Here is a 12,957-nt window from a genome sequence, read left to right as displayed (position 1 = left end):
CATGACTGTATATGGGTCCCACTCTCTCGCTCTGAGCATGTATATGTGTGTCAGGTTGAACTTGTAGGTTAAGGTTAATTATTATTCAAGGAAACACTTATATTAAGGTACATAAATTAACCATCAACTAGTTGTTAATTAACATGCATATTAGCAGTACAGGACTGTCTCAGAAAATTAGAATATTGTGATAAAGTTCTTTATTTTCTGTAATGCAATTAAAAAAACAAAAATGTCATACATTCTGGATTCATTACAAATCAACTGAAATATTGCAAGCCTTTTATTATTTTAATATTGCTGATTATGGCATACAGCTTAAGAAAACTCAAAAATCCTATCTCAAAAAATTAGAATAGTTCCTCAGACCAAGTAAAAAAAAAAGATTTATAACAGCAAAACACAATCAAACATTTGAAAATGTCCATTAATGCACTCAGTACTTGGTTGGGAATCCTTTTGCACGGATTACTGCATCAATGCGGCGTGGCATGGAGGCAATCAGCCTGTGGCATTGCTGAGGTGTTATGGATGCCCAGGATGCTTCAATAGCGGCCTTTAGCTCATTAGCATTGTTGGGTCTGGTGTCTTTCAGCTTCTTCTTCACAATACCCCACATATTCTCTATGGGGTTCAGGTCAGGCGAATTTGCAGGCCAATCGAGGACAGTAATGCCATGGTCAGTACACCAGTTACTGGTGGTTTTGGCACTGTGGGCAGGTGCCAGATCATGCTGGAAAATGAATTCCTCATCTCCATAGAGCTTTTCAGCAGACGGAAGCATGTAGTGCTCTAAAATCTCTTGGTACACAGCTGCATTTACTCTGGGCTTGATGAAACACAGTGGACCAACACCAGCAGCTGACATGGCTCCCCAAACCATCGCTGACTGTGGGAACTTCACACTGGATTTCAAGCAACTTGGATTTTGCTCCTCTCCAGCCTTTCTCCAGACTCTGGCGCCTTGACTTCCAAATGAAATACAAAACTTGCTTTCGTCTGAAAAGAGGACTTTGGACCACTGTGCAACTGTCCAGTGCTTCTTTTCCTTAGCCCAAGTCAGACGCCTCTTCCAATGTCTTGAGTTCAGAAGTGGCTTGACCATGGGAATACGGCTATTGTAGCCCATTTCCCGGACACGTCTGTGAACAGTGACTTTTGATACCTGGACTCCAGCTTCAGTCCACTGTCTTTGAAGCTCCCCCAAATTCTGGAAGCGACTCTTCTTCACAATGCTGTTAAGGCTGCGGTCATCTCTCTTGGTTGTGCAGCGTTTCCTGCCACATTTCCCCCTTCCAACAGACTTTTTGTGGATGTGCTTTGAAACTGCACTCTGTGAACAGCTTGCTCTTTGAGAAATTTCTTTTTGTGTCTTACCCTCCTGATGGAGGGTGTCAATGACGCTCCTCTGGACAGCAGTCAGATCAGCAGTCTTCCCCATACTTGTGATTTAGTTTACTGAACCAAGCTGAGTGTTTTTCAAGGCTCAGGAAACCCTTGCAGGTGTTTCGAGTTAATTAGACGATTCAAGTGATTCGTTGAACACCCTACTAGTATACTTTTTCATGATATTCTAATATTTAGAGATAGGATATTTGAGTTTTCTTAAGCTGTATGCCATAATCAGCAATATTAAAATAATAAAAGGCTTGCAATATTTCAGTTGATTTGTAATGAATCCAGAATGTATGACATTTTTGTTTTTTTAATTGCATTACAGAAAATAAAGAACTTTATCACAATATTCTAATTTTCTGAGACAGTCCTGTATATTGGTTCTTTATTAGTCATTATAAAACACTTATTAATGCCTTATCTGCATGACCATATTCTACAAGTAATAAGCCATTAGTTGAGAGTTTTTCCTCAATAACCCTCTAATTAGTCCTTATTTATTGCAAGTAAGGAAGTTATTGTACATGAGTTTTGGTCTTAATATGCTCTGCTCAATATGGGCCTAATAAGGCAGTAGTACCACAAGAATAGTAATTCTACTATAATAACAATACATGAAACTATAAGTGTTAATTGTGTCACAATAACTCAAAATTAGGTATTTATATCTAAGAATATGTTTTGGGGTATTGACAGTTCAGCTACCAATAGCAAGGTGATATTGACCTGTATGTCAAGGGCGACTGTGGCTGCGAGGGAGTGCGGTCGTCTTTCAACCAGAAGGTTGTGGGTTCGATCCCAGCCCATGCAGTCAACATGTCGATGTATCCTTGGGCGAGATACTTAACCCTGAGTTGCTCCCGATGGCATGGCCAACGGTGTGTGAATGTGTATGAATGTTAGGTCCTATAGAGTAAGGTACACTGCTCTGTATGAATGGGTGTGAATTAGGGATGTTAACGGTTAATCGACTATCGATTAATTGTCGAAAAGAATTTACTCGATTAAATTAAATTAATTGTGACTAATTGAACATTGTAATCTAAGACCGTTTCCCACAGGACGTACTTGAACGTGACCCGAGATTCTCGCGAGCCGCTAGAGCTAGACCTGTCACAAACTGGAGGCGGCAAAAAAACTAAAACAAACAATGATGAGGCGGTCAAAACGGAGTGGAGTGTGGGAGCATTTTAGATTAATTAACGATGAAAAAGACGCACAATGCAAACTTTGCGGTGCTACATTTAAATACAACAGCTCTACAAGTTCGTTAAGATACCACCTGAACAACTTGCATGTAACGTTAGCCATTCCGTCGCCTTCACAACCTACAATTGCTGCTGTGCTGGGAAGGCGAGTATGCGACCAAAGAAAAGCAGACGGCATTACTCAGAGAATTTGCGGGATGATTGAAAGAGATATAATGCCAATTAGCACCACCGAGGCCGAGGGATTTCGGGAGCTGATACAATTCATGGAGCCAGGATATAACCTCCCTTCGCGAGCGACCGTGACTTCCAACTTGGAAGCACGCTACGAAATTAAGAAGGCTAAGCTAAAAACATGTTTGTCCGCGGCTAATGTGGCTCTGACGACGGATTGTTGGACAGCACTGACTACAGAAAGCTACATCACGATTACTTGCCACTATATTGAAAACGACTGGCAGGTAAAGTCGGCAGTCCTTCTTACGGAGAGCTTATCCGAGAGACATACAGCTGATAATTTAGCTGCCAAACTGAACCAGGCTGTGGAGTCATGGGGACTCACCGGCCGTGTAGTAGCCTGTGTGCACGACAACGCTCGGAACATTGTTTCAGCAAACAACCCCGCACGAGTCAGTTGGAAATCAGTGTGTTGCTTTGCTCATACTTTAAATCTGGCCATCAATGACGGATTCGCTGCTGCTGGTGTCAACGAAAGCGCTAGAAGCAAAACAAAGACAAATGCAGCTACCAGCTCATCGGCTCATTCAGTCCTGTAAGACCAGGTGGAACTCTGTACATGCGATGTTTGGCAGACTCGTAGAACAGCGATGGGCCGTGTGTGCTGTGCTAACACACCGCTCAGAGACCAAGCTTTCAGATGCGAGGACGCTGGAATTGAGAGACGACTTCTGGCAGCTTATGGAGGACATAGCGCCAGCACTAGAGGCTCTCCAATGTGCAACTACTGTAATGTCAGCAGAGACGGAGGTATCCATATCCAACACGTACCCCATCACATTTAGTCTGATTAACACGCATCTCAAGATGGCAAATGGAGACAGCAACAGAGTGGCGGAATTCAAATCTAAAGTGCGCACTTCGTTGGGGGAACGGATGAAGGTAAGCTATGGCCATTAATTAATTAAACTCTTCGATCACATTTGAGCTATATAACAGATTATGGGGTGAATCACTTATCACCAACACATTGTCACAGTGTAAACTGCGTTTTTATGCAGTTGTACCCTTGTCATGTCAAACCTTATTAAATAAAACTCTAATGCTAGCTTTCTCCTTTATTTAATTTTAACAGGTTGAGTCTGAAGACCTCACATCAACAACACCAATGATAGCAACGATGCTGGACCCACGGCATAAGCACCTGGGATTTCTAAGCCCAGCAAGCAGGATCTCAGCTAATACCAAACTGCTTGAACTGGCTATGGAAGAACATGTGGACTCCACATCAACAAATGAAGGCACCACTGGAGATGATGTGCCAGTCCAGGGAGCTACACTTCAGAGACACACTTCTGCTATGACTCTTCTACTGGGTGAAAAATATACCACCAGCAGCAACAATGACATTAAAGAGGAAGTGGACATGTTTCTGAAGGATGCCTCACCACTCCTTGATTCCAGTCCCACAGAATGGTGGAAAGTCAATGAAGGAAGATTTCCGAGGCTGGCAAATGTGGCACGACGATATCTGTGCATACCGGGCACGTCTGTCCCATCAGAACGTGTATTCTCAGCAGCTGGCCTGACTGTAAACAGGCTGCGCACACGACTTACTCCTGACCACGTTAATATGCTTATTTTCTTGAACAAAAATAGAGGGGTCTAGGTCAGGAGCCTATTCAAAACACATTGAGACAGGAATATTTTTGTTTCAGGAGAGGTAGCCTATATCTTCATTTGACTGTTCTAAGGGTCGCCCTCTAATGTTACTGTCACCTTCCTCAGGGATGATTTAAGTTGTGTTCAGAATATATTTGAAGTTTCCAGGGCTAGTTATCTTACTGTTACCTTTCTCAGACCAAAGGGGATTATAAATGCTGCTGCTAATGTTTCAAGTTTTACATATGTAGTTAACCAGATTATAATGTGTTGGCTTAATATTGTGTAGGCTAGGCCTACCCATATTGTTTAGATTTCTATTTAAAATTAATTTTATTTTGCTTAATGTTTCACATGCGACAGGTGAGCCAGTGCACAATTATTTTTTTATGTATTTGAATTTTCTGTGCTTAATTTATTTTGTTAAACTACATAAATGCCATTATCTGCACATTATCCTAACTGGTACAATAAAACATCAATTGTGCAATATAGCATGCATTTTTATTCAGTAAATAAGCAATATTTAGCTTTTTATGTTAAAGACACTATCGATACAGTGAGAAATTTACATTCTCAGGAAAAAAGCCGTTTATATCAGTTAATCGTTAATCGATCGATAAGGTCAATCAACTAATGATTAATGAATTAATCGATAATTTGCATCCCTAGTGTGAATGGGTGAATGACATGTAGTATGTAAACGCTTTGAGGGGTCTTAAAGACTGGATAAAGCGCTATATAAGTACAGTCCATTTACCATATGTTTCATATTTGCACATTTATATATTTGTAAAATGTGTACTGAAGGTTAGACAGGAAACCGGGTACAGGAAGTAGGAGAAAGTGAACTGAATATATGGCAGTAGACATCCATGAGTAGACTGCTACTAATTTTCCCTTTGCAACCTGAAGAGTAAAAGGGTCAAGTCCGTCAGAAAGCAATGACTATAACGCAGCGTCCACATGGCAGTGTGCGTTGAAGCTTGCCGGCGGGCGTGTCTGAAGCTCGACCAACAACCAATCACATGAATCTCCCGCCCCGGACACACAAGCACGTGGTTTGATTGGCTAGAGCTTGTACTGGCATATGATTTGATTGGCTGACGCTTCCGTCGAAGCTTGAAAAGTTGAACTTTTCTCAACTTTTGAAGCAAGCAACGGAGGCAAAGCGCCGCGACGGAACCACAATGCAGTTCGGCAAAGCGTGACGTCACCCCATTCAAAGTGAATGGGAAGCTGCGTTGAAGCTTCAACGCACGCCGCCGTGTGGACGGACCGTAATGTTTGCAGCTCTGCAGTTGTGTTTGCTGAAGAGCATTTAAACACTTATTTGCTATGGTATTCACAGGCTACTATAACGAAAAAACATCAATATTATAGTTCAACTAAAGTATATCTAATCTTATTATCTTAATTGTAATTCAATAATATATAGTCTTTATATATTAAATAATCATAATAATAATGTAAATGTTTACACTTCTTTATTTTTTATGTTCATACTTTTACCTTTACAATAGTTTGCTTTAATATGCAGTATAATTTTTGTAATATTGTTGTGGTGTTTTAACACATTACAGTAGATCGAAGTAAATCAACTTATAAATGATCATGTATTATATTGTGTTGTACTATTAAGTAATATTATACATTAACCCCATTATAGCAGATGCCACATTGAATGGATGAACACATTTATTCATCAATAATTACAACGGAGTATTTCTAAATATAACTTGTAAAAATACTTATAAGTATTTAATACTAATAACATAATGCTTCATTTTACTTTCACATGATAATACTTTTCACTTGGGCAATTGATCATTTTGAATGCAGAACATTTACTTCTAACACTTATTTTTACCTAGGTAAATAATCTGAATACTTCTTCCACCTCTGATTTTGGATCCTGTCACTGTTTTTAAAACTTTAATTAAATGTTTGATATTTCCAGAGACCCTTTCAGACCCCTGCTGGAGAACAGAGGGGGGATGGGAGAGTTTTGTCACATTCCAATGGGCCATTACTAGATTTGAAAGAAAGAGAGTCACAGCCCTACGTTGACCACCTTAAAGGTGGTAGGTAAGAATGGAAAGACCAGCTTGAGTGCACTAACACACACAAATGTGCACATGACCAATGAGGGCACGAGATAAGTGTGTGCACGAGATGGAAGGCTGACAGGCAGGTAGGCCATCCAGTTATTTTAGCCGGGCCGGCTTATTACAGCACCACGGCTTCCACAGATGACTTTTTTTTTTTAATGTAGTTATTGTCAAAGCCTTTAATGTATTATCATTATTGCTATCAGGATGTTAAGAGCATTCCATGGAATATAACAAAAAGTGTTTCTGAAGTGGTTACCTACCCTACTACCTTTAAGGGAGCTGTCGGGGGTGGGGGGTGGTGAACGGTACGTGGTCAATGATTGTTTCAAAATGTTTGCAGTCGCGAAAGCTCTAAACCAGGGCTATTCAATTAGTTTGGAATGGGGGCCAGTTGGTGAAAATGATCCAAAGCAAGGGGCCGGGAAAAAGATGGCTTGAAATATGAGCAATCATATTAAGAGCTTCAGATACAGTAAATACTACAACAGCATAGTGGAGTGCATATATTGTGTTTAATTAAATCAAACAACATAATCCCAAGGCCTTTATAGATCTCAATGGCAAGTTCAGAACTCAGTAGGCCTATGTGAAGCTAATTTAACCATCAACATCATTTAATGTGATTTAATTTAGCTGAAATGATCTAATCATTCACGCAGAGATGCAATAAATGACAGGAGTTGTCACTACAGTAGCTAGGTGGGTTCGAAACCCGAGCCCGCCAAAGTTTTCAGGCAATGTCGTCCCCTCTATCTCTCAATTTAACACCCTCTCTGGAATAAAGGCACTCTGGCCCAAAAGAAAAAAATCTGAACAAAAATAAAATCTAAATGTGATTACTTTTTAACATTATACCCAAAGGGCCAGTAAATATCACCCCGGATTTGGCCTGCGGGCCACCAATTGAATAGCCCTGCTCTAAGCCAATCGGACATGGACAAAAAAAAGAATCAGTCTATGTGTCGAGGGGGAACTAGGCACCCTTCTTCCTTTACACAGCCATGGTCCGGTCTGACCGTGCTCAGCTGTCTGCGGCGAGGAAGAGAAGATCACTGCTCTAAACAAAGCAAAAAAGCATACATCCAAAACGGAATAAACATAATTAATTATTATGAATACGTTAAGTCTTGTTCATTGTTTTTCACTTTTATTAAATGTTTGATATTTCCGGCACAGACCCTTTCATACCGGCAATGCGCGATAGAAAAAACAAGAACTGCGACAGCATAAATATGCAAACACAAATCTACAGTTAAACTTTTCTCCTGGAGAAGAGAGATCACAGGGGGGTTGGGAGATCACAGCTGATGGCCCATTAGGTGTGTAAACAAAGAGTCACACACAGCCCCCGCTGATCAGCTGATCACCTGAGAGCTGCCGAGTTTCATTCAGACTATTTAAAAAAAAATGTTTTTATCATTGCACAACAATGAACTCAATGTGTGATTGTTATAGCAGTAATATTAAACAATAATAATACAGTAAACTATTAACACTGTAAATATTCTTGTTTGCCCATGGTGAGATGACGAGGCTCCATTACAAATAAACCTCTTTTTAGTGAATTACTGAGTTTAGGCACGTTAATAAAGTTTTAATGAAGTTGAGAACAGCAAATTCATATTTGTTCGTGCTTTCATGTAAATTCGGCGAACATATGATACATTAAATGATCGTGAGGATGATGGTTAAAAATCGTTTGTTTGAGCAGGGCTGGATTTCCTGATGAAAAAACCAACCGATTGCTTTTGAAGTTGTAGTACGCCAACGTGGGTTAAACAACATTATTTTGTTAAATAAAAACATGGTGATGTTTTGTAAATGATTACATGTCTTTTATTTAGCACAGAATATGATCCTATCCGTGAGATATGGATCTGAACAAAGATCCACTATAGCTGTTTATATCACATGAGTTCCAGTGTGGCAGTTTTTTAATCACTGCTCCCCCTGGCGGGTCCATGATCCATTGCAGCTGGTTTCATTATAATTCATCAAGGGGGTGTGTCAAGTCATGCTTGGGGTTTTCCTTTCTGCGAGGATCGACTCCATGCCGATCACGGCCCCAGTGCGATAGAGACGTCCGAAATTAGGTGCTACATCTGTATGTGCCCATCCCCCCATATGAATCAAACCTGGCACACACACCTACACACAGACACACACACACACACACACACACACACACACACACACACACACACACACACACACACACACAACTGAGGTTACCCACTGTAACTCCAGCTTCTATGAGTATAGGAGTAGCCCTCTAAGGCTGTCACTATTGGGTAATTCCACGCCCACCTGCGAGGTGACTACAAGTGTAACCTCAGTTCGTATAGGCTTCGCCCTCTAAGGCTATTGCTATTGGATTAAGGGCGAAGCATGATGTAGTCTGCGCCCAGTGGTACCAGAAGCACAGACACACCTACTCAATAATAACCCATGCCTATTGCGCCATGCCTATTGCGCCATGCGAATGGCGCATCACAGTCCCTGGAATATAGCATAAACAGGAATATTCTCCATTACGAAGGCTGGGAACAATACAACCCTGCCGCTGTTAAAAGTAGAGACGAATGTCACACTTTGTCCAGCGATAAAAGAGGGGGAACAAGGGCCGCTCTCTGGATGCCGAGAGGCAGGAGAGAGGCGCACAGCTGGATCCCTGACGCCACTCACTCTGACAGGACACTCAGTACAGGGTGTGTCAGAGAGGAATGGGAGACATCCCTCAAATACAATTGAATAAACGAACAGGGGGAAGACCAAGATGCAGCAGTGCAAATGTCTTCCACTGACATTTCTCTGTGCAAACCCGTAGAGGATTAAATTCCTCTGGTGGAGTGCGCACTGATGTTCTCCGGTGGATCCACCCAAGAGGAGACATACGCCTGCGACCAGTGGCGTTTTTATATGTACAAAATTGGTGGGGCACAAAAAACTTAGATGTCTATAAGCTTCTGCACTGAGGTTCATGGCTTGTGAGGCACTGGCACTGACAGGTTTACAAATATTATATTTTGACCTAAATCAAAATATAATATTACTTTCAAAAGCTTTTTTTGTCTGATGCTTCGATTAATTTTAAACAGTTCAACAAAAGGATACCCAAAAAATGTAATTTTATCATTTAAATATTGGATTGTTCTCTCTTAGTAAGATCCGATTTTCAATCAAATTGCGGTCTTACCTTGACTTGAAGATGAAGTCCATTTGCCTATCCTTCTGGACAAAAATCTCTATTTCCTTTGTGTAAAAGTCCTCCTTATCTTCTTGTAGTTTCAAAAGTCTATCATAAATCTAATCGATAGATTTATGATTCGAAAATTAAAAAAGTAGGGTAGACATGTGGATATTATCCGGCTGAACAAAACGTGCATTTATCTAACAGCTAAGTTTCCCAGAGATCTTATTTTGAGCTATTTTCTAAAATCCTATGGAGACATCTCATTGCTTTTTTGTGGAGGGAACCCATGCGCAGCTTACTTCCGGGTTTTAGGACGCCTCTCCTCTCCTCTTTACACACCACACTTTTCGCGGCACATGTACTTACAGCCAATCAGCTCTGAATTATGTGAGATGACGTATGGTGGGGATGGCAGCTCAGTGCCCCTATGGTCATTATTTTTTTGCCACACACATTAAATAGGACAATACTCTGAGCATGCGCAGTGTAGTTTTTACAGTCACCGTTCATGTAGACCAGTGGTTCTCAAAGTGGGGGGCGCAGAGGCATGACAGGGAGAGCGAGAGACCAGGAGGAAAAATTGTTATGACAACAAAAACAAAAAAAAGATTTAAAAAAAAATCATAATTTTAAAAATGATTGATTAGAAAATAATATGATACAGTACAGTACTATTACGTCTGGATCACTGTGTTTCATTAAAGCTCGGCTCTGTGTGTGTGTGGAACGAGCCATTTTGTGTGTGTGCGCGAGCGAGAGAGAGAGAGCGCACCGGTACCGGAGATCGTTGTTGTTAGCTTCTGGTGCTAGCGAGCTACACTAACGGATAGCCTATAAGGAGTTTTTTCAACAACAATGTGGAGGAGAGTCCTCTCCTGTCAGACTGAGAGACTCAGTGAACTAAAGGATTCTCTGAGTGTTTAGATAGTTAACTTTAGTCTAAGTTATCTCAGTGGGTCTCAAACTTTTTGGTCACGATTAATGTAAACAATTATTTCTGAGGCACACGTTTATATGATCATTATAGTTATACAAAAATAAGAGAATAAAGGAAAAACAGGTATGAAATACTATATGACAGTAAAAGAAGAATAAAGTTTAAAAGGGCGATTTGTAAAATATCCATAAAGAAAAAGTAAATCTGTTCACAGTTCTGTTTCATATGGGTGTTGAGAGATGTATCCATAGATCTCTTAATTTTGCTCTCAAAGTGCACCAGATTGATAATTTTAAATTCAATATTTAAAAATAAATCTTCCCGAGGGAGCTTGCCCCCGGACCCCCCTATGTGAGGTCCAAACACCACCTATAAAAACAGCACTTTACCACTGCTTACTATATTTCCTATATGCCGTGAGCTGATTACCGAGCCTTCATTGTTACAGTCGCTGGTACATTGTGTATATGCGTGGGGAGTGTTGCAGTAGAAAATTCCACTTTAGCGACCGGTACATTAATGGTTAACCCTAAATGTTTGAGCACCCTCTATGAAACGTCAAGCTACCCCACAGCACCCCCAAAATAAATCTCTGGCGCCGCCACTGAGCCTGACTATTTGTGTTGGGGGGGCCCCGACTTTTTTTATCTCCAAAGGGGGGGCCTGACAGAAAAAGTTTGAGAACCACTGACTTAAACAGTGAGAGGCAGGGGCATGATCGGGTTTTGTCCCACACGGCTCTAAACAGCTCAATAGGCACACACTGTAGACACTGTTAGAAGAAAACAGACTAAAACAGCAATGTGCAGACGAATCAGATGATTAAACATGGTCTTAAAATATATTTTAGATATATTTTATTTATTTTTTGCATTTTGTTGGAATCATTATTTGTAATATTTTCTTCTGACACTAGTGGCCCTAATGACCAGTCGCCACTGCAAATATGTGCTCCCGAACATGCTCAGGACACGGGCACACAGAAGGCGGAGCTGTGGCATTGTGCTTGGGATGAATGTAGCAAACTCACCTGCCCCAACAGAGTCAAACTTGGCCTTTAGTGGCCCATTGCATTATAGTTCTATTAGTTCTAACTGTAAGTTAGCTGGGGCGCTTTCCACATCAACTGAAAATGCATTTGTAAAAATGTAAAACCTGAATTTCTCGGTCTCAAAGTCGGAAAATCACCTTTCGAATTCGGCTTTGAGTGTTTTCAGTTTTTCTGCGCATCTCGCATTCGGGAAAGCAGTGTTGATGTTTTCTGCAACAGGTCGGGAAGTGGACATAGTTTCCCTGCTGCATTTGGTTCTCCCACAAGCGCAGTTTTGTCCGAAAGGCTTTCACTGCATCATCGCGCATGTCCGTGATCAGCTGTTTGCGTCCCTGCAGTTTCACATTCAGTGCATTATATGTCACACATAAAAGCCAAGTCATGTATCCACTTTTCATCGGCCAGCTCAGGGACAGCTTTCCCCTTCATAGCCATGAAACTAGCAATATCCTCGCGCACCTCATAAAATCTGTGCAACACCTATCCACGGCTTAACCAGCGTACCTCTGTGTTGTATGCCACATCTTCATACTCTGGATTTCTCTCCTCTAAAAGTTCCCTGAACTGGCGGTGGTTCAAGCCCCGTGCTCGGATGAAATTCACCTTTTTCGTAACCACTGTCATGACATGTTCCATACCAAGCACTTTTCCACACAGGGCCTCCTGATGAATAATGCAGTGGTAAGCAGTCAGCTCTCCTCCCGTCTCCTTCATCTTCTCTCGCACCTTTGCTACCAATCCACTCCTTTGCCCACAGCAGGCGCCCCATCGGTCGTCAGCCCCACAAGTTTATTCCATGGTAAGCCGGTTCCACTGATGCACTCATCCACCTTTTTGAAAATATCCTGGCCAGCGGTTGTTCCGTGCATCGGTTTTAAGTCCAAAAGCTCCTCAGTAACAGACAACTGTGCATCCACTCCGCAGATGTAAATCGCCAGCTGAGCCGTGTCTGATATATCCGTACTTTCATCCACAGCAATTGAGTAGTTTACAAAATATGTTGCTTTATCTTTGAGCTGTGATTGCAAATCGTCAGAAAGCTCATCTACACGGCTGGCTATGGTATTTCTTGTCAGACTGACATTGGCAAAGTATTGTTTATTGGCGGGGCAGACAATGTCACAAACTTTAAGCATACAGTTTTTTAGAAAGTCCCCCTCGGTGAATGGCTTCTCATATATAGCGATTTCCTCTGCTATGATGAAACTTGCCTATACTCC

The 12,957-nt window shown here is 41.3% G+C and overlaps 2 protein-coding genes across 2 annotated transcripts in view; both read left to right on the top strand.

The window, feature by feature from the left end:
• The window catches only part of LOC307023593 (rho GTPase-activating protein 21-B-like), a 234,573-nt gene that overhangs the window by 93,846 nt on the left and 127,770 nt on the right, over positions 1-12,957 (top strand). The window lies entirely within an intron of this gene.
• Positions 2,219-4,971, top strand: LOC307025375 (E3 SUMO-protein ligase ZBED1-like). The gene is made up of 2 exons (XM_079660007.1): positions 2,219-3,722; positions 3,916-4,971. Exons 1-2 carry the CDS (start codon positions 3,285-3,287, stop codon positions 4,447-4,449), a joined length of 972 nt encoding a protein of 323 aa, XP_079516133.1. The 5' UTR covers positions 2,219-3,284; the 3' UTR covers positions 4,450-4,971.

Source organism: Notothenia rossii (assembly GCF_949606895.1).
Source record: "Notothenia rossii genome assembly, chromosome: 11".
In the NCBI taxonomy this organism is placed as follows: Eukaryota; Metazoa; Chordata; class Actinopteri; order Perciformes; family Nototheniidae; genus Notothenia; species Notothenia rossii.
The sequence above is the reverse complement of the archived record's forward strand: the minus strand, read 5'-3'. Positions and strand labels throughout refer to the sequence as shown.